The 21592-nt window shown below is 39.2% G+C and overlaps 3 protein-coding genes across 5 annotated transcripts in view; 1 reads left to right on the forward strand and 2 right to left on the reverse strand.

Annotated features, from left to right (window-relative positions):
* Window positions 1-24: 24 nt before the first annotated feature.
* Window positions 25-2574, reverse strand: LOC133532752 (uncharacterized). Of its 3 annotated transcripts, none has more exons than XR_009801745.1 (3): window positions 2380-2574; window positions 677-1422; window positions 25-226 (listed from the first exon to the last, which is right to left on the reverse strand). XR_009801745.1 is itself a non-coding variant. In XM_061871544.1 (2 exons), the coding sequence occupies exons 1-2, from the start codon at window positions 1418-1420 to the stop codon at window positions 101-103; spliced, it is 870 nt and encodes a 289-aa protein (XP_061727528.1). In that variant the 5' UTR covers window positions 1421-1772; the 3' UTR covers window positions 25-100. The 3 variants fall into 3 exon arrangements, 1 of the variants encoding a protein (XP_061727528.1); XR_009801746.1 differs by lacking the exon at window positions 2380-2574 and adding an exon at window positions 2233-2341; XM_061871544.1 differs by lacking the exon at window positions 2380-2574 and having other exon boundaries at window positions 677-1772.
* A 69-nt stretch (window positions 2575-2643) lies between these two features.
* LOC133532742 (zinc finger protein 436-like) overlaps window positions 2644-21592 on the forward strand; it is a 28459-nt gene continuing 9510 nt past the window's right edge. The window contains exons 1-5 of the mRNA XM_061871527.1: window positions 2644-3377; window positions 4128-4244; window positions 4893-5345; window positions 11132-11331; window positions 12967-13074. Coding sequence (XP_061727511.1) covers window positions 3237-3377; window positions 4128-4244; window positions 4893-5345; window positions 11132-11331; window positions 12967-13074 — 1019 coding nt within the window. The 5' untranslated portion in view covers window positions 2644-3236. The remainder of the gene's footprint in view (window positions 3378-4127; window positions 4245-4892; window positions 5346-11131; window positions 11332-12966; window positions 13075-21592) is intronic.
* Window positions 18710-21277, reverse strand: LOC133532749 (uncharacterized). Its single transcript, XM_061871539.1, has 2 exons — window positions 20125-21277; window positions 18710-19750 (listed from the first exon to the last, which is right to left on the reverse strand). Exons 1-2 carry the CDS (start codon window positions 21127-21129, stop codon window positions 19745-19747), a joined length of 1011 nt encoding a protein of 336 aa, XP_061727523.1. The 5' UTR covers window positions 21130-21277; the 3' UTR covers window positions 18710-19744.

Genomic DNA, 21592 nt, shown 5'->3' on the forward strand with positions numbered 1-21592 from the left:
ACCTGATGGTTGAAAAAAAAAGTATTCTGTAATTTTAACTTTAATTAACATAACTTGTATCAAAAATGAAAGATCAAGAAGAAACTTATCGTTATTTCGTTCAACAGCAACTGAGTGAAAGTTTTCTCGTTTCGATGTGGCGAAGTGTGGTGATATGTGCAGCCGAAGCTTTCTTGCTTTTAAACCCCAGGTTACAAATGACGCAGTGACTGTACGAAAAGTGAACCTGCAAAAAAAAAATCTATTCAATTTATTTAACCTTGAGTATCGATCCAGAGGCCATGAGTGAGTTAAAAGTCTCACCTTAGGCAGTAATTTTTCTACTTTAAAATCTATTCATAGCTTAATATCATAGTGTGCAGACATTTCTGATTGTAAAAAAAAAATATTTAACCTTTTCACCGCTAATTTCGTGCCCCACACGCCACTTCATATCAAGTCGTGGTTTTCGTCAGGTTAGTACGTGTGATTTTTGACGTGGCGGCGAAAAGGTTAAAAAAATTACGATAAGCAATGTGTGTATGTCACTTAATTATAGATCGTGTCATTCACGAAGACTCGTGCCTTGACCGATATCGTAGTAAGTATTATTAAAGGTTACATTTGACTAATCTGTGCGTCATCGTAGATGACACGAACTCTATTATATTTATCTTTTATGTATAGTTTTGATTACCTTTCTCATACCATGACAATCTATGGTCTTTATCAGATTATTCATATGACGCACTTCATACCTGTGAATGTCTTCATCTCTTTTAGGAATTGGGAGATGGCACACTATGCACCAAATGTCATTTTCATTGTGTAAATAACTATGAAAGTGATCAATTGGGACGTTAAGTGTCTTATTTGTTATTTTAACTTGTATAGAACCATCTATTTCTTTCAGTTGTAAAGAGTTCTCCGCTATCTTGCATAGTAATTCTACATATGTCTCTTTAGTATGGTTTTTAGGAAATAGTATGGCAATGTTAGTGTGTATTGGCATCTCAATTCTGTCTGGCTCTAGTATTTCTTGGGCTTTATTAAAAATATTAAGCCCACGGCTAGACATAGGCAGTATAATCAGTTTTTGTGCCTTAGGTTTACGTTTTTTTTTCATGCTGATAGTATCTTTTTCCTGTGCACATTCTTGAATATTTTTCTCATCACTCACTTTCTGAATAGAAACAGACTCTGTAAGCTCTATATTCTTTATTGCTTGAATAACACCACAATTACTTTTGGCGTTGTCGTCAACTTTACAACATTCTTGATTATTTAAATTATCTTGGACATCAGAATCAACATATTGAGTGGATACAGAATTGATAATAAAATATGTAGCTTCAGACACATCCATTTCAAGTAGTTTTTTGTCAGAGTACTTGTTAATGACTTGATCAAAATTGCTTCTATTGTATTGTTGAGCCATCATCCCTAAAACACCATTAATATTATGTTACAAATTAAAAATATTACAATAAATTGAACTCTGATCGTTTTGAATACTTTTGTCTATGTTACACTCGAGATGGGTATCTTTAAGAGCCCCCGGCAAGCTCGGCCGAAATTCACCTTCCCATAAAAAAGGAGTTTCGTTCTCATTTTAAAACTACGTGTTGGATTGTAATGAACCTTTCAAAGTCAAAATATTCATTATTCAAATAGGCCTAGCAACAAGCACTTTTAAATCGTCAAATTTTACAAATATCATCTTAATCTAAATATCAGAGCAATTTATTGATGCAGTTATTATTGTTCTAAAAAAAACATTGAACTATTATAGATATGGTAAACTTAATAATAAGAATTTCACAAAAGGATTGTCAAACATCAAAATTGTATAAAAATACTAGTCTAGAACCTTTCTAGACATAAAATTTGCACATAAAATGACATGAAGTATCTCTAATCCTGTAATTAGTTTATAATAGCTGCAGTTTATAAAACAAACGAAATAGTGCAAAAACTAATTTAAATATTGTATCTGAAGCTATATAAACTAATTACTGGACCAGATATACCTTATCCCATTGTAAGTACAAAGTTTCATAGCTCTAGCTAGTCGTTTTAAAATAAGAGTGTAAGTACGTTGGTATGGAGAACCGAGCTTGCTGGGGACCCTTGAAATGTCGGCTACAACAATTTTCGTTCCACTACAAAATACCGTTGCAGGGTCCAGTTACCACCCCCACACCCAGAACAGAAGGCTTTCAGAGGTTGATAATAGAATATAATATCAATTACCTATTGCTGTAAACTGTGTGAATCACACCTAACTTAATAGAGAATTCAAGACTACCTACATTCATCACCGTATTTATTCGCACTCTGGCTATGAAGAAACTAATAGATTTTACGATTTATTTGTAATATTAGTTATACTATTCTTACCGTGCACTTTTTCTCTTCTCTACAGAACAAAAGGAAATATATTAAACAGAACCGACATAAATCGCGGACATCGCGGTTGTCCATCAAATATCAAATCAAATTCGGCTGTCTGTCACTGTCAAAAACGCATGTCTGAGGGCCTACCGCGAACCACGTTCGACATGTAGCCTCTCTGTCGCACTCTTAAATTCGTACGTAAGTGTGACTGGGAGGCAACACGTCGAATGTGGTTCGCGGTAGGCCCTCTGAAGGGAAGTATCATTCCAACAATAAGTATCATTCACTCGATTTACTCGTTCTTTGAGGTTTGTCTTTATGTAGTGTGGTTGCGTCCCTTTTGTTTGCCACATAAAGAACATGAGTGTTTGATCCAAAGAGTAAAGTAAGTATGTGTTTGATCAAACAAACCACGAAGTGAATTTAAGACAGATTTAGCTTTAAGATGTGATTTCCGAACGTGTGTCACTTATCAGTGACATGACAGGGAATCGTTCGGAGGCTAGCCAAATATAATCAATCCCACTTAATTAATTGTTTTTTATCGTTTAAAATCAATACTAAACTTTTTCCATACCCAATTGTTTATTTTCAACTAAATTGGAAAGTCAAAAGTCAAAGTTGGAAGGTAGCTCTGATGGTACGAAGTCTAATACTTTCACCTTCTTTGCCTGTAGGCAGGTATTTGAACGTATCTTACTTTTATAAATAAAACAAAATCAAAAGTTGCAAGTTTATTTGGATCTGTATTAATTATTAAAATATTTATGTTTTAACTGTAAATAATGTAAAGCTAACTTAAACTGGAAGAAAAATACATATTTTCTGTTCATACGTAGGTGTAATTTAGGAATACAGTGATGCAGTTGGAAGACATTAAATATGAATATAAACTAGACAAGACGCAGTGCCACACATGCCTAACTTTTGGTCGAAAGCTTACCTCACTGGGTGAACATGTAGATATATTCAGAAAAATAGCCCCGCAGATTGAATTCTGGGTACGTAACGGTTCTCATAAGAGTCAAGTTGCCAGTAACACTTATCGTGTGCATTTATCAAGGTCCCCTGGTGAAACTACTGGAATTTATTTAGTTTACAATTCAGAAATTGACCATTTTAAATCATTGTTGTGAATTAATGATTGTTTATTTGCATTAAATAACCGTATCTATTGTTGTTAGTGCTCAATAGTTGTGTAAGTAAGTTTTGATACCTACAAGTAAGCATTATAAATTAATGATTTAACTCAGTACTCACCTACTAAAATAAGTTTGTATAATGTATGAGTAGGTATGACACAACATTGTTAGCTTTATTTTAGAATGCACTATTCACCAACAAACTGTACTCAGTTTGGCGAAAAAATATGTATATCAACCACTTAAGTTTACTCTTGAAATAAAATAAAAAATTATTACAGGACGATTTTTGTTTTGCCATGCCAGTATGCCAGATACTAAATAGCTACTTACTGACTAGCTAAACTATGTACAAGATATAAAAGCAAAACTTACACACTACAATTAATCATGCAATTCTGTACTTTAAAAAAATTCAAACAGATTTTTGATAAGTTGTAAGTAAATATTCTTTATTGCACCAACAATTATACATTTTACATACAAATTAAACTACTAATTAATGTAACATTAATGAAGACAACATTAATAATTTTGACCCATTCTAGAAAAGCAGTTTTAGTCAGGTTAATTCAATCAGTTACCATAAACTAAATAATTTTCTTTTAGATGAACTGCAACATGGAATCAGTACAAATTTGCTGGGAGTGCAGCGGAGCCCTGTCCAAGATGGCTGCCTTCCAGAAGCAAGTGCTCAGAGCTACTGAAATGCTGGAAATGGGGCAGGTTTGTATTGTACAGTTGCCATTATACATGGTGTTTTTTTATACTCCATTAACTTCAGGGTATATCTATTACATTTAAGGAAACTGAATATCCTACTTAATTTTCTATTTCTTTTTTTTTTCTTTTTAACTTATTAATAGTGTTGTAACACGGATATTATATTTGTATCCAACAAACAATTGAAAACTATGACATATCAAAAATGGAGTTAATTAGAATAATTACCAGTTTGAGAAAGTTACTTAATTTGAGCTCAGGAATGCATCCTTGATTTTAACGCACTTTTACCCGGTTTTAAATAAATTAATAAATATTATATGGACATTCTTACACGAATTGACTAAGTGCCACGATAAGCTTAAAAAGGCTGTGGGAAGGTGTTGTGGGTACTCAGACAACAATATATATATATAATAAACAATCAAACATAAATACACAGAAAACATCTATGACTCAGGAACAAATAACTGCGCTCATCACACAAATACATGCTCTTACCAGGATTCGAACCCAGGACCATCGGCTTCATAGGCAGATAGGCATTACCAGCTAGGCCAGACCGGTCATCAAATATGTTTTAAAATGTGTTCAAAACGCGAAAGTTTTAAGTGTTATAGTGTGATATATTTAAAAAAGTTTTTTTTACAGGCATTTGGAACCTTGTCAAATCTAACCACAGTCATATTTAATGACATAAGTCCTAACACAATCTACGTCACACAAATAAATGAATCAACGCACACAGATAAAAAATCTGAAAGAGATGACATAGTCTGTGACACTGGTCATGTTTCAGATTCCACAGACAACATAGAATTGGTGAAAACAGAAGATGTAGAGGTTAAAAAAACTTTAAAAGTAAAAAATAATAAGTGGACATTGAAAAGGGCATTGTTGAATAAAAAGCCTAAATTTAAAGTAATTGACAATAATAAAATATTTAAAAAAGTCCGATTGAGTTTAGAAGAACTGAAAAGTTGTTTAGAGAAGGAAAGACATAGTGAATTTTACACGTCATGTAAATTTAAATGTGAAAGCTGTGTCCTTGGTTTTAAGGATGAAAATGGCTTGGCTAGGCATGTTGAAAAGCATCATAGTGAGGTAAGTAACTCATAATTACATAAAAAACCTGTGTTAAACAAGGGCCTGACACTCTTTGATAGAGAAAGATAGTCTTATTGCGATTCCTATAAGAGGAAAGAGAAAATAGTGCAATGCTTTGTCTTTATCACCGACCGGGTTTTTTTTCATGGTCGGGTTATGGCAGCTTAGGAAGGAGGCTGATGGCGATATACAGAAATTTATAAGAGTGAAAGAGACAAAATACCGCAAGATGCCATACATTAAACTGTCAATCATATTGTCAAGAGTGCTAGTAAACAATGTGGTTTTCTTATTGTAGAAGTTTTATAAAGTGAATGATTGTGTTTATTAAGTATTTAATGGAGATGTAAGAAGTTTTTACGTACAATTAACATGGTGGGTTGTTCAGTGGTTGCCTACAAAAGCAATAGCTTGCGAAAATAAGCGGGTGTAACATTTCATGCGTAAGTACAACTTTTTCGTATTTTGATCATGTATTTCTTTCTCAAATCTCACAGGAACCAAGTTACTGAGTTACATCATTAGTTGGATTATGAAAAACTTGATAAAATAGGAGATATCAGTAAATTATTGCTAAAAATAAAACAGAAAGTTTGGTTATGTAAACCAGTCAAATTCAGTAGTATTTTATTTAGGGTTGCAAACAAATAGAAAAAAAAGTCCCCTGCAATTACCCCATATTTCGGGAGTTTCAAGCTATTTGATATTTCCAGCTTTCCGACGGAGGATGAAATTGTTAAAGAATGGATTGCGGGAACTGGAAAATCAAATTTGATGCCTCACAAATACTCGCGTATTTGTTCCAAACATTTTGAACAAACTGCGCAATCTGGGCAAACGAACTTTGATCGAAAAGTTTTCTTTTCCAACCTTGTTCATACACGTAAGTTGGCTGTTATTAAATAAGTAATAGTAACTAGTGGGAATAACCCGTTACACTATACACTATATTAGAGTTGGTACATCTTAACATAAGTCTCACAGTGTTTTGAAGTATTTATTTGGGTTCTTGAACTCTAACAAATTATTGGGGGTAATTCAGTAATCACCCCCAATAATTTATTAGAGTTAATTCCCAGTGGAATTAAAAATCCTACCTATTACCAGTGGGAATTTTATTTCCCAGTAGTTACCAGTGGTAAAACGTGGGAATAAAGTTAGTGTAACTACCTGTGGTAAAAGGTGGACAAAAATTCCTAGTAGTTAACACTAGTAAAAACTTGGTGGTAACTAGTAGGAATAACCCGTTGTACTATTAAGACCACAGACTTAAATTTTTAAATTATTTCTTTGGAGGCTTGGTACATGGGATTACGGATTATATGAGTATAAAACTCTAAAATAATGTAATTATTAAAATTGATTAATACTACCCCGCAGGAGAGGAGAGAGAACATTCTTTTCTTCATCATGTCATGGAAATCGTCCATTCGTGCACGTCGTAGTCGTGGCAGTCTCAACAGCATTCTGAAGCTATTTTTGAACTTCATATAATTGATCCACATGTTACAAGTGTATGTGTAAATAAAGTTTTCTTGACCCCCACAGTATGTACAACGCGCAACACGTAAGATTTTTTATTTAAACACAAATATTCGGTTTTAAGTAACAGTTTTAATGTAAATGACCATGTTAGCTTAAAATCATATACTGCGTATCTACTGAGGTGTCGCTCAAGCACACCGTCAAGAACCTTCGCTGCAATAGGGTTGTTTCCATTTTGAAATGCTTGTATTATATAATATATATACTAGATTTTGCTTGGTGCGCGGGGCCCGTGGGCCCCGCGGTGTGCATGGTGCTGTAGTTGGTATTGTTGTTTTTGTAGTTGGTGCTGTTGTTGATGTTGTTGTTGATGAGTTATTGTTGTAGGTGCCGTTGTTTGAGTGAAAAAGTTTGTTTTCCAAAGGGAAGAAGTGTTGCAGTTGTACTTTTGTTGCGCGTGCGAGCATGCACTCGGCCTTGCGTATGTTGTTATTAATATTGTTGTTTATGTGTTGTTGTTGTAGTGTTTGTTGTTGTTGCTGTTGTTTAGGTGTAAAAGTTTGTGTTTTCCAAAGGGAAAAGGTAAAGCAGTTGTACTTTTGCTTGCAAGGAATGGTCCGCGTGCGAGCACGCACTCCCGCAGCTCGGCCTTCGGCCTCGCGTGCTTGGGCGATCCAATGGGACGCTCCGGGCCTTCGGCCTTACGCAGAGCTCGGCCTTCGGCCTTCGCAATATAGTTACTTTGGGGGTTGAAGGGAAGTTGGAGCGTAAACACGACCCAATAGTAAAAGTGTCTTGACAAGCTCACGTCGGGCCTACGGCCTTCGGCCTCCGGCCCGCCGTTTCGCTTGTCTAAGACACTTTTACTATTGGGTCGTGTTTAAGCTCCAACTTCCCCGCTGGCGAACTTCGAAGGGGACGCTTCGGGCCTTCGGCCCTACGCGGAGCTCGGCCTTCGGCCTTCGCTAGCCTCGACGCTTCGCCGTCGGGCCTTCGGCCCGCCGGCTCCGCTTATTAAGACAGTTGACTTGTTGCCGGTTCGCTTTATAACTTTTCCCGTTATTTTTGTTGTTATTAATATAAAGAAGATTTGTTTTCCAAAGGGGAAAGTTAATGCGGTTGTACTTCCGCTTTGGGCCGCACTCTCGCAGCTCGGCCTTCGGCCTCGCGTGCTTGGGCGATCCAATGGGACGCTCCGTGCCTTCGGCCCTACGCGGAGCTCGGCCTTCGGCCTTCGCTGGGTTTCGAAGCTCAGCGTCGGGCCTTCGGCCCGCCGCTTCGCTTATTAAAACAGTTAACTTGTAACCGGTTCGCTCTATAAATGCATTTTTCCCGTTATTTTTAGTATAAAGAATATTTGTTTTCCAAAGGTGAAATGTAATGCGGTTGTACTTCCGCTTTGGGCCGCACTCTCGCAGCTCGGCCTTCGGCCTCGCGTGCTTGGCCGAACCAGTGGGACGCTCCGGGCCTTCGGCCCTACGCGGAGCTCGGCCTTCGGCCTTCGCTGGGTTTCGAAGCTCAGCGTCGGGCCTTCGGCCCGCCGCTTCGCTTATTAAGACACTCGGGGAGGGTTGGTTTCGCTTCGGGATTAGTGCGGGAAGTTGGAGCTTAAACACGACCCAATAGTAAAAGTGTCTTGACAAGCTCACGTCGGGCCTACGGCCTTTGGCCTTCGGCCCGCCGTTTCGCTTGTCTAAGACACTTTTCCTATTGGGTCGTGTTTAAGCTCCAACTTCCCCCTCTCAGGTGACGCTTCGGGCCTTCGGCCCTACGCGGAGCTCGGCCTTCGGCCTTCGCTGGCCTCGACGCGTCGCCATCGGGCCTTCGGCCCGCCGGCTCCGCTTATCAAGACAGTCGACTTGGTAGAACGCTTGGGAGCACCGTACGCACGCAGCTCGGCCTTCGGCCTCGCTTTTAGTTACTGGGGGTTGCACGCTTGGGGGTCGGGGTGAAGGCTCCGGGCCTTCGGCCCTCCGCCGGGGTCGGCCTTCGGCCTCCCAGCCTGAAGCTCGCCCTTCGGGCTCGCTTAACCTACTTGGAAATTTTACTTTGCCCCTGTCCACCGGCGGATTTTTCCAAAAAACTTTTTTTCATATGGTAATCTTGGCCCCCCAGGCTCGCCGCATGCAAAATCTCAGCGCGCTCGGACCAACATTAAAAAAAGAAAAAAAAAAAGTCGGCCATTTTGATTTTTTTTTTGATGCAGTTTTATTTGTCTCGGGGCCCTCTATGACATTTGGTCGAGCACCCCCCACCTATCACGCACCGTTTGAGGGTTGCCATACAAAAGTAAACTGGCCATTTTTCCGCCATCTTGGATTTTTTCCAAAATTTTTTTTTTCCGTACGAGTCATTGGGGCTCCGAGATACCGCGACCAAAATTTCAGAGCGCTCGGACCTTTTTGAAGTTTTAGAAAAAAAAAAAGTCGGCCATTTTGAATTTTTTTTTTCTTATTCAGATTCCACTCGGAGCCCTCTATGACATTTGGTCGAGCTCCCCCGACCTATCTCTCACCGTTTAGCATGTGGGGGATTCGAAAAAAAATCCCATACAAATTTTTTTTCGAGCTAAAAAAAAAAAAAATTTTTTTTCGAATGCGGGGGCCCATATGTACCCACATACCGGTTCTCGGCGCTCTCGGACCGTTTTGAAATTTCGGCGCCATTTTGAGTCGGCCATTTTGAATTTTTTTAAATGCCATTCCATTTGTCTCGGAGTCCTCTATGACATTTGGTCGAGCACCCCCCACCTATCTGTCACCGTTTAAAAGTTGCCATACAAAATAAAAGTGGCCATGGTGTCCGCCATCTTGGATTTTTTCCAAATTTTTTTTTTCCATACCGATCTAGAGGGCCCCGAGATTCCGTGACCGAAATTTGAGCGCGCCGGGACCGACTTGAAAATCGGCCGCCATTTTGAATCCGCCATTTTGAAAAAAAAATGGCGGCCTCCGAAACTGCCCAGGGTCCTCTGTGACATTTGGTCGAGCACCCCCCCACTATCTCCCACCGTTTGGCCGGGCCGTCAAACATTTTTCTGTCCCGATCCGGTAGACCGAATGTCGGATTTTTCCGGAGGTCACCGGACCGCCCTCTGTACGACCGTACCAAACTCGAATCCCCCCCGCGCCTCCTTCCGGGAGAACAATTCGTGTCGATTAATGTTCGGGCTGCAGCTTTATATAATATAGATATTTACCAAATTATGGCCTAAAATTCAATTTATTTGTGTTGTTCTCAAGTAAAAGGTACCACATTGTCGCTTATCATAAGAACGCTCTTACAGGTTGTACGTATAGAGAGCAAGCAAATTGTATCCTTATGGTAAGCGACTATGTGGTACCTTTTACTTGAGAACGACACATTTAATTATTATTTCTAGTAAGTACAGTTATAATAATATAAGTTTTGAATAAAGAAATTACCTCTTTTGATAGTTTATCCTTTTTATTCCAACAATCACCTAATCTTATATCAACTCAAAACTTCATATAGGTAAGTAAGGCTTACTTACAAATTACTACAAAAACAAATAAACCGACTACTAGTTGCGATTATGTTTGCGATTTCTCTTGCGATACTTCGCAAGTTAGGGAGTCAAAATGGCGACTCACTCATTACGTAATTTAAGTACTTGTTGCATCGTTTTCCTATTACATTTTAGGGTAATTTTTTGCGACCATGGTAACCCCATATTATGATGTCATGATGACGTCATATATGTCTTTCTCTTACCCCTGGTCGCTCGACTTCTTGTCTAGTTATATTGTATGTCTATGGTGTTAAATAATATAGAGTCAGACCAACATAAGTTGGCAGCGATTTTGACAGCCCAAGCGGTGCAAGTGTCAAGTAAACGTCATTCATAGAAGTTTGACGTTTAAAATGACCCGTGCACCGTCTGGGCTATCAAAATTGCTGTCAACTTATCTTGGTTTGACTCTATTTAATATAAAGATATATTTTTTTAATAGTTCCTGTATCACTACACTTTATAAAACAAAGTCCCCTGCCGAGTCTGTCTGTATGTTCGTGATAAACTCAAAAACTACTGAACGGATTTTCATACGGTTTTCATCTATCGATAGGGTGATTCTTGAGGAAGGTTTAAATGTATAATTTGTTAAAGTTTTGTGTAACCCGTGAGAAGACGTAGCGGGTCGCTGGTAGTAGGTATTTTTCAAACAACTTGGGTATTTTGCTTGATTTTTTGTTTTACTATTATAAATTGTATGAAGATGACATCTCTCGCCGTACCCAAGTTTTTTGTAAAATACTAACACAAGACCATTTTTCAGACTATAGGGCCATACACCTGCGATATATGCAACACGCGAGCACTCAATAAAAGTTGCCTAGAATCGCACATATCTAAACACTACTACGCGCACGAGTGCTCGCTGTGTGCGTTCGCAAGCTGCCACAGAACGCACCGGCGCGTTCATGCTCGCACACATAAGGTCGTGCTGCAGTGTGTCAAATGCGAGTTAAAGTTTGGGTACGTAAAAAAATCTGTTTATTTAATTTCAATCTTAGAGGTACAGTCAGAAGTCAGTTACAATCTCTATATTTGGAGATTATCTTAACTAGGTTTAGTCTGAATTGTATAATTATTGTTTTGTTTTGATGCCACACTCTGTTTTAGAGACGCCCCGAATATGGCTCTGTCTCGGCCAAAGCGCCGAATATTCGGCATAACATGCGAACATTTTTAAGTCACATTAATTATGAAAACTGTTCACCAACAAAGCACAAAGTTTGCTAAGATTTCATTTTTGTTGCTCAGAATCAGCCAATGTGGTTAGAGTCAATAAAATCAGACCCATGATAAAATATAGGTACATTTTTTGTAATCAAATACTGAAAAAACGGGTATTCGTATTTAACTACTTTCCAAGAAGACGTAGGTATGAAATATAACCACTATATTTCATACCTACGTCTTCTTGGAAAGTAGTTTCGTAGTAGTAGTAGTTGAAAATTTAGTTCGGTTATTTTTATTGTGTATTTATTCATTTTAGGTTGGTGCAACAGATATTTGGTACTCAGCCACATAGTTGTCGACATTCGGCCGAATATTCTGTAAAGTGGCTGAATAGGCCGACAATTCGTGGCATCGCTACTCTGTATATCATCTTAAAAAAAGCATTGTTAAACTTGCAGATGACTTGCAGTGGGAATGGGACTAGATTTGTTAATATTATTGATTCCTTGTATGTACCATTATAGTATTTTATGCAACAGTTGTATAAGAAGGGTCAAAAAAGGCGAGTGGCGTGAGTTACAATGTGAGCCGGAGCCGAAGGCGTAGGCGAACATTGTAAAGGAATACGCCACGAGCATTTTTTGACCTACTTATACAACGTTGCATACAATATTTTTCCTACGAGTCAACAAAAATAAATCTTAATTTAGGTAAACAAAGCAAAAGTATATAGCCAAGACGCGCGAGCATACCTTGTTACGCGCCCAGCCCGCCCCGGGCCGCGGCCGGCCGGTCAGCGACACCTCGTAACTCATGAGGCCCTGGTACTTGCTACTTGCTAAATTAAATTTTTGGACAGTTTTTTCTCAATTTTGGCCACCGTAGCCTACGGAGACTAAGCGCTAAGCGGTCTACGTCTACTAAGGAGCAACGCTAAGCGGTCTTCGTAGTCTATGGGTGTTGCTATAATACGGGTGTCAAATGCGTGTTTCTGACTTATGAAGTAATTATTTTTACTATGCAACCACATGAATATTTTGTAAGTTGGCAGCACTGCACTTAGTTTAAAACTGTATTCGTTTTGGTTTTGTTAGGTTGGTAGCCATTAATCGCAGTAACGTTATAGCGATTAAAAGCACAAGAGCTTTTATGAGGAATAGACAATATAGACTTTTCTTGAAACCTTTTATGTATGTTCTTATATTCGTGTTAATGAATGCATAAATGACAGATAACAGTAGAGGAGTAGGAAAACTCGTTAAAAAAGAGCCCGCTTTATGTCAGAATGAACGACAGTAAGAATTCCGTTAGCGCGATATACGAATCGACGCGGCCGGTTCAGCGCCATCTAGCGTGACATTCGGTAAACCTTTTCGTTTAAAGTTATTCTACTTTATCTACTTTATTAAGTGTTTTACGTACTTTAAGGTCTCGTCGAGAGTTCTTCCAGCATTACAAGAAGTGGCACGAGAGGTTCGTCTGCGACCACTGCGGCGTCAGCTTCAAGATGCGGTACTGCATCAAGGACCATATCAGGTAGCTTTCTATCATATGCTTCACACCTACACAAAGTGTTGTGTTCCTGCCGCGGAGTAAGGTTGCCAGAGAACACTCACAACAGACGTCACATGTCGAGTGAGATTGATAAACCATGTGTCACAGCAGGTAGCCGATAAAAATTGCGCTGATAATCATCATAAAACGAGCTAGGCACTATTATTCTCACTATAATAGGGTTGTTTCCATCTACAAATCTTAGGGCAGAATAGTATCCCAATAAATTCTTATGGATTATAAGAACATGTTAAGCTGCCTTTAGTGGACCTCTAATGAGCATATTTTTGTAAATATGAAATTTAAAACATCTTTTAACACACGTCACGTGACCCAAGTCGAAACGACATTGAAGATTCTGATGACGTCACAACTCACGGTTTGACACTGGGCTATAACTGCGAAAATCGAAGTTCGTCATTGCGGGCATTTTTCTCTGTCATTCGAATTACGTCTTAGTAAGAGTAAAAGAGAAAGATCCCCACAATATGCGATTTTCGGTTTTTGCGGTAGGCCCCCCGTTGTCTGTTCTCAGTACCAAATTTAATACTCAAGCCGTAGCCATTTTGGTGGTGGATAATTAATTGAAACTTCGATATCTGCACAAAAAATTAACATCATAGAAATGCTAATGGATATTAATGAATACTTTATGATATATTATAACTCAATTATCATAGAAAACATATTATATTAGTTGGTTAAAAACCCACACGCACGCATATACATCTTGCCCACCACCTAAATGGCTACGGGTTGAGTATCAAATTTTGTACTGAGAATAGACAACGGGGGGCCTACCGCAAAAACCGAAAATCGCATATTGTGGGGATAAATAAAACTGATACTACTACTACTACTGATAAACTGGGACTGATAAATAAAAGACGGCGTGTGGTGCGTAGTATGTATATTTCCAGACTGATCGGTCTAGCTTAAACCCACCCTCAAGTACATTTATAATAATTTATATCTACCCCATATTCAATACCTAACACCTCCACCCTTATTTTCTAACTTAGGACAACTAAGTTATTTAACACATCTATGGATATAAATATTGACTGTTACCGTGATTGCAGGTGCAAAACAATACGGTTAAGTTAATCAGTTTTCCTTAAGGCTAAAGCGAGTTTACATTTGGATTAGGTACCTGCATATGGTAATTATAAACAAAGGCTGATACGACATCTTATATAGCACGCGTATACCAGGGACATATTACAATCGTGTTCAAGGGATATCTTTAAATTAAACTTTTAACATTGTTTACAGTAGGTATACAACCGTTTCTTACAATTAGAATGAACATATAATTCTTATATGCTAGGCGAACTTAAAACTTGTTTTAACGACAAAAGATCGTATACCTGTTTGCAGAATAATACAAAGCTATAACAGTACACAGATGTTACGCACCTATACTTATTTATCTATTATTTATACTAGGTAGAAATACATTTACATATATCCTAATGAGCAAACATTAGAAAATCTTTTTAGATAATAAAATAAGAAACATCACTAAAAGATGTCCTCGAAACCGAAACGTCTAGGGGGGTTCACAATAGGTCTCAAGCGATCGGGTCGCGTGCGCTCAGCGGCGGCACCTGGGTCGGGCCGCTGCGCCAGCTCCGGGTTCGATGCCGGATCTACCCGCGCGTCCCCTGGCGGATTGTCTACCTCGCGATCGACACTCTCCGCCGACCCTGAACTCGACGCCTCCCCGGTTGGGATCAACAAGGGTGTCTGAGCCGGTGGATAACTCAATGCCATATTACGCGGTCTAGGCTCCCGGACTTCATCATTTGAATCGCGTTTTCTTAGTTGATTTATATGCCGATGTGTAACTCCTACCGAACTAGCTATTGTATAATCGGTTTCCCCTATCCGCTCCAAAACCTGCCCAGCTTCCCATTTGCCCTGTGAGTTCCCTACGTTGTACCGTCTATACCATACCAAATCGCCTATGTCGAATGCTCGCTGCGTCCCTCCCGCCGCCTCCCTCTGGCGGCGTTGAAGATCGGTAACCCTCTGTTCACGATCAGGTTTAAGACAATCTAACCGGGTACGCACCGCTCGACCTAAAAGAATCTTAGCTGGACTCTCGCCCGTGGCATTATGAGGGGTATTACGATACATTAATAGGAATCTACTTAAGGCCGTCTCTGTATTAATATTCTGCATTATCGCTTTTTTAATTACGCGCTTACACAATTTGACCGCATTTTCAGCAGCTCCATTAGAGGCAGGATGGTACGGTGCTGAAAACAATTGTTCAATTTTATTATTTGAACAAAACGCTCTAAACTCCTCACTCGAAAACGGAGGTCCATTATCACTCACTATCTGTTTAGGCAAGCCGAACCTAGCAAAGTATTCTCGCAGTTTTTTAATTAATATTTTAGCCGTTGTACTCGACATTTCTGCTATTTCTATCCATTTAGAATACGCATCTATAAGTACCAAGTACTTAACTCCAGCTATTGGACCTAAGAAATCTAAATGAATCCTAGCCCAAGGACGACTGGGGTAGGGCCAGGGGCAGGGTGCGTGGCGCGGGGGCGCCGCTGCCACCGCGGCACACACGGGGCAAGCGCGGCACATGGCCTCCACGGCCTCGTCCAGGCCGGGCCACCACACATAGCTACGCGCCAGCGCCTTAGTCCTCACGATACCCATGTGCGAATCGTGCAACTCTCGCATAACACGTTCGCGACATGCCGTTGGCACCACTACCCTATGACCCCACATGACGCAATCAAGCTCTGTATATAATTCCGATTTACGATTGAAAAAGGGTTTTAATTCTTTTATGTCTGTATCTTGGGGCCAGCCGTCTCTGATATAACTAATAATTCTACCTAGCAATACGTCGTTACGAGTTTCTTTACTTACCGCATTATAATCCAAAAGCATCGCGTCAGTCGCAAAATGTAAATATGTTTGTTCCGGACCGTCCTCGTCTACGGAACCCGTCAACTTGTGTGCCGCTATGAGTCGCGAAAGAGCGTCCGCTGTGTTATCATCCGATTTTACGTATTCTATATCAAAATCGTACGTCGACAATATCAAGGCCCAACGCTGCAACCGGCTCGCAGTCATACTGGGTATACCATTACCCGGTCCAAATATGCTCACGAGAGGCTTGTGGTCGGTCTTCAACGTAAACCGTCTACCGTACAGGAATTGGTGAAACTTTCTTACTGAAAATATAATAGAAAGTGCCTCTTTGTGTATTTGACTATAGTTGCGCTCGGCCGGTGTGAGCGCTCGCGAGGCATAGGCGATGACGGTGTCGGCCCAACTAGCAAAAGAGTCTCAGGTTGCGCACTTTATAAGACTGATGAGCTTATAGAGCTCTTATTATTGTTTTGGAACATATCATCACTCTTATATTAGTCTTAGACAAGCTAGTACCGGCTTTAGTAAGGTCAGTCTTATTACCTAGTCTTATATATGTATATAAGAGCATTTTATAATACTATTATAAACCTCTTGCTCTTACAAGAACATTTACGAAGTCTCATTGAACTTGAGAGTGCCTGGTCTTATATCCCCTTTCTCTAAGTACATTTGATTTTATATTAGACTTTATAAATGCTATTGTAAGAATGTAAGACTAATATCAACATAGTATAATACTATTATAAGCCTCTTGGTCCTACAATAACATTTACGAAGTCTTATTGAACTTGAGAGTGCCTGGTCTTATATCCCCTTTCTCTAAGTTCATTTGATTTTATATTAGACTTTATATATGCTATTGTAAGAATGTAAGACTAATATCAACATAGTATAATACTATTATAAGCCTCTTGGTCCTACAATAACATTTACGAAGTCTCATTGAACTTGAGAGTACCTAGTTTTATATCCCCATTCTCTAAGTTCATTTGATTTTATATTACACTTTCTAAATGCTATTGTAAGAATGTAAGACTAATATCAACATAGCATAAGAACACTGTAAGTACGTACTTTTCTGATCTTATTTAAAGCTATAAACAAGCATAATAAGATCAACAGCAGCACTTTAGTAAGATATTAGAGTGATATAGGATAAAGATACTTATATCACAAAAGACAAGATCAATATAAGATCGTTTGATCTTAAATCGATTTTGGGAACACTTGTAAGTATGATATTTAATTAATTTTTTTTTGTAATTTAAAGTAAGAGTGTAATTTTAAATAGGTATGGATTACGACAACTGGAAAAAAACGTTCGAGAAGTGATGGTTATCGGCGGAAAATTCAGAAGTACAAAAAAATCATAAGTAAATCAAATACATATACAGCTCCTGCCAAGACAAGGTAGTGTTGGTGAAAATATTAGTGAGGGTTCTGTAGGTTCTGCTTGCATGAAAGATGTAGAGGTTGAGGACAAAGTTTCAGTATGTGAAATTAATGATTTTAGTGAAAAAGAATCTTCGACCGATGACAAAACAGATTATGAGAAAGATTTTGCCTTAAAAAGTGAATTACAAAAATGGGCGTTAAAATTTAATATCCCTCATGCAGCAGTAAATGGATTGCTAATTATTTTAAACAGAAGACTAAATAATGTTCTACCAAAGGACGCAAGGACACTGCTTAACACAAACAAAGAGATTGTGCAAATTAATGAGTTGTCTCCTGGAATGTATTGGCATAGTAGCTTAATAACAAGACTTGTATATTGTGTTTCTTCCCAAGGCCATGTTAAATGTTTTAACATGCGGAAGTCTTTCTTCATCAAGTAATGGTCTATATCCATAAATACAACCATTTTGCATCACCAATCTTGTCACTTAAATAAAAAAAACATTTAGTTTATTAGTATGTGTCAAGTGATCTAGTAAGGATAAACAAATGTATTTAGGGTTTTAGTAAGTAAACCAAGGAACCCTAATTAATTCAACATGGCCATATCATTTGTATTCTGAATGCAGAATTTAGTGTAAATAATCTTATAATAGTCTAATAGTGCACTTTAATAATACACCTACAGCTATGGCTGACTATCAGTACAAATAAAGATATAAAATAATTATAAACGGATACAAATACCATATTTGATCAGGCGCATGAAGTTTGAAGTGGAAAACAGGGTCTACTTTACAGTAAATAATATTTTCCCACGTGATTACATACCGTAAAACATAAACACACACGATGATAACGAGCACGTTATTATATTTAAACATAATTCATAAACAGTTAGATAAATACTTACACTAACATATTTATGTCACGCTGCTGCATTTAATTTCACTCGTACACTTATACTTCACAAATAGAATGTTTCAACTCTCTGTGTGATCTTACAAAAAAGCTAAATAAGCTTATTAAGGCTCATAAGATTCTAACGTTGGACCAATATAAGCCTATGTAGGCTTACAAGATACTTACGTAAAAGCGATATTAGCCTAAGGTAGCTTAAATAAGTTTTGGAAAGATTACTGTAAATGCAAGCAGCATTCAATTAGACTGATATTAGAACGATATCAAAATAAATACGCTTATAATTTGTGCCCAAATCCGGGCTTATACGATGATATAAGATCAATATAAGAGCGAAAAAATTGTAGTCTTGAGACTATTCTAAGCGTGTTTTTGCTAGTTGGGGGGCGCCCCGCGCGCGCGCCCGCGCATGGCCAGCACGGCGCCCACGCCGTAGGGTCCCGCGTCACAGGTGACAACCAGTTCCCGATCCGCATCGTAATGTCCTAAAACCGGCGCCTCGCTCAACATTTTTTTAACCTTGTTAAATGCCCTGTCTTGTTCGACCGACCACGTCCACTTCCTTTGTTTCCTTAATAATTCATATAAAGGCGCTAAAATTTCACTAAGGTTTTGTATGAACTTTCCATAAAAAATTACCATACCTATAAACGACTTAAGTTCGGAAACATTCCTAGGTCGAGACGTTGTTAAAATTGGCCTAACTTTGTCTTCGTCTACCCTAACCCCATTTTTATCAATCACAAATCCCAGGTATTTAACCTCTGGTACCAGAAAGGAACACTTTTGTTTTTTTATCCTTAGCCCATTTTTACTTAATCTTTCTAATACCTGCCGAAGGCTACCTAAATGTGAATCTAAAGTATCCCCAGTTATCAAAATGTCATCTAAAAAAAAAGTCACGTTAGGGATATCCTTCAAAAGGTTACTCATGATTCTTTGGAATATACCCGGGCTAGACGAGAGGCCATATACTAAACGCTTATACCTGAACAATCCCCGGTGCGTATTAATTACCGTTAAATCTCTAGAACCGTCATCTTCCAATATAATTTGATTGTAGGCTTGTGATAAATCTAACTTAGTAAAATACCTACTACCGCTAAGCTGGGAAAACAGGTCTTCAATTTTAGGAATTGGAAATTTGTCTACTAATAAAACGCGATTCAAAGTGGATTTATAATCCGCGCACAAACGTAACGATCCGTCCGGTTTATTTACAATTACCAATGGCGTGGCCCAGTCCGAGTGCTCCACCGGCTCGATGACGTCGGCGCGCAGCATGGTGTCGAGCTCAGCGTCGACGCGGTCCCTCAGCGCGTAGGGCAGGGGGCGCGCGCGACAGAATACGGGCGCCGCGTCCGGCCGTACGCGCAGCCGAGCCCGGCCGCCGGTGAACGCACCCAAGGTCCCATCGAATATTTCTTTATGCCTGTAAATTACATCGGATATTTTATCGTCACATATTACATCATTTGTGAGAACATTTTCGCATGAAGACAGCTTAGGTATTGCAATATCCAATTCGGCTAACCATTCACGACCTAATAAACTCGTCGTACCTCTCTGATGGACATATAAATTCAATTTTTTATTAATGTTTTTGTACTGCACATTACCTACAATAAAACCTAATAATGGTTTCGTTACGGTACCATCATAAAACTTTAAAGATATATTACATGGCTCTAAAGGTACATCTTTAAACAAAGTATCATATGTCTGTTTACTTATACATGTTAAGGCTGTACCCGTATCAATCTCAAAGGTCATTAACTTATTATTAACCATAACTTGTATCCTTACCGGTCTATATTTGTCGAGGCTCATTTGGTAAATGGGCTCCTCGCTTCCGTCGTTTACCCCGAACGGTATTTCCTCCTGGTCCAACTGCCCATCTTCAGCCACCCAGTGCACTCGTGAGTTGCCCCAGCTGTTTCTAGCGCGACCACCACGCGCTCCGCTGCCACCGGGAGTGGCCGCTGTTCCCGGCCCGTAACGAGTGGCTCCGCTTCGGCCACGTCCGGCTGAAGTCCTTGTACCGCCACCCTGAATATTGCCTCTAGACGCGGATACCTGTCCACGTATCCCGTCGGTCATGGTTGGGCACATGCGACGCAAATGCCCCTTTACATTGCACCGACTACACACGTAACTGTTAAATTTACAGTGAGCCTGCTCATGACGAAAATCACCGCACGCCATGCATCCCGCCGCTGCCAAGCGAACATTATGCACTTGTGCCATAGGGGCCTCTGTTGCCAAGCCACATATGGCTGCTCCGCCGCCTCCCCTTTCGACCGCTACCGAATCCCGCTCGGCCGCTTCAAGAGATAACGCTAATGACACTGATTTCGCGAAATTTATTTTAGTTTCCGCAAACAATCGCTGTCGTATTATATCACTGGATAGTCCGCACACAAACTGGTCTCGCATATTTTCGTCTAAAGTTGCTTCGAAACCACAAAACCGCGCCATCTTTTTTAACTCCGCCACGTACTGCGCCACTGTTTGACCTTTGACCTGTCGGTACTGACGAAATCTGAAACGTTCTGCTAGCACCGAAGGAGTTGGTTCCAGATGCTTTCCCATTACCTCTACTACCTCTTTAAAGGTCATCTCGGCTGGCTTCTTTGGGCTACACAAATTCACCATCAATTCGTAAGCTGTCTCACCGACCACTGAAATCAATGTCGGTAATTTCCGCTCATCTTTTACGTCGTTGACGACAAAGTAGCTCTCCAGCCTGTCACAATATGATCTCCAGCTACCACTTTGGACGTCAAACTCTCGAATTTTCCCCACCGACATGTTGATTTAAATAATATCCTCGTCAGCCACTGATAAATAAAAGACGGCGTGTGGTGCGTAGTATGTATATTTCCAGACTGATCGGTCTAGCTTAAACCCACCCTCAAGTACATTTATAATAATTTATATCTACCCCATATTCAATACCTAACAGGGGGACCTTAGTGTTACGTGTGTATGTACATATATACTTACTTTACTCTTTGGTATGTACATAGTTATGTGTCAAACCGTAAACTGTGACGTCATACAATTTTCAAACAGCGTTTTAGGCGCGAAAGCATGCGTTAAAATATATTTTGTTAATTTAACATATTTAAAGCCGTTTTTAGGATAAAAGTTAAATTTTAGGGCAACGTTTGGTTAATATAGAATGTATTACAAGCGTGTCAAAAAATTGGAAACAACCCTATTATAAATGACATGCGAAAACGTTTTTAACTTATTTGTTTATTATTGCACC

Source organism: Cydia pomonella, chromosome 27 (assembly GCF_033807575.1).
Source record: "Cydia pomonella isolate Wapato2018A chromosome 27, ilCydPomo1, whole genome shotgun sequence".
In the NCBI taxonomy this organism is placed as follows: Eukaryota; Metazoa; Arthropoda; class Insecta; order Lepidoptera; family Tortricidae; genus Cydia; species Cydia pomonella.

Bases quoted from the DNA above. Each gene is read 5' to 3' on its own strand.
- LOC133532752 (XM_061871544.1), bottom strand. From the start codon at position 1,420: ATGATGGCTCAACAATACAATAGAAGCAATTTTGATCAAGTCATTAAC. The intron at 227-676 runs GTAATCAAAACT...TTTTTTTTGCAG, and splicing joins ATTGTCATGGTATGAGAAAG to GTTCACTTTTCGTACAGTCA.
- LOC133532749 (XM_061871539.1), bottom strand. From the start codon at position 21,129: ATGTCGGTGGGGAAAATTCGAGAGTTTGACGTCCAAAGTGGTAGCTGG.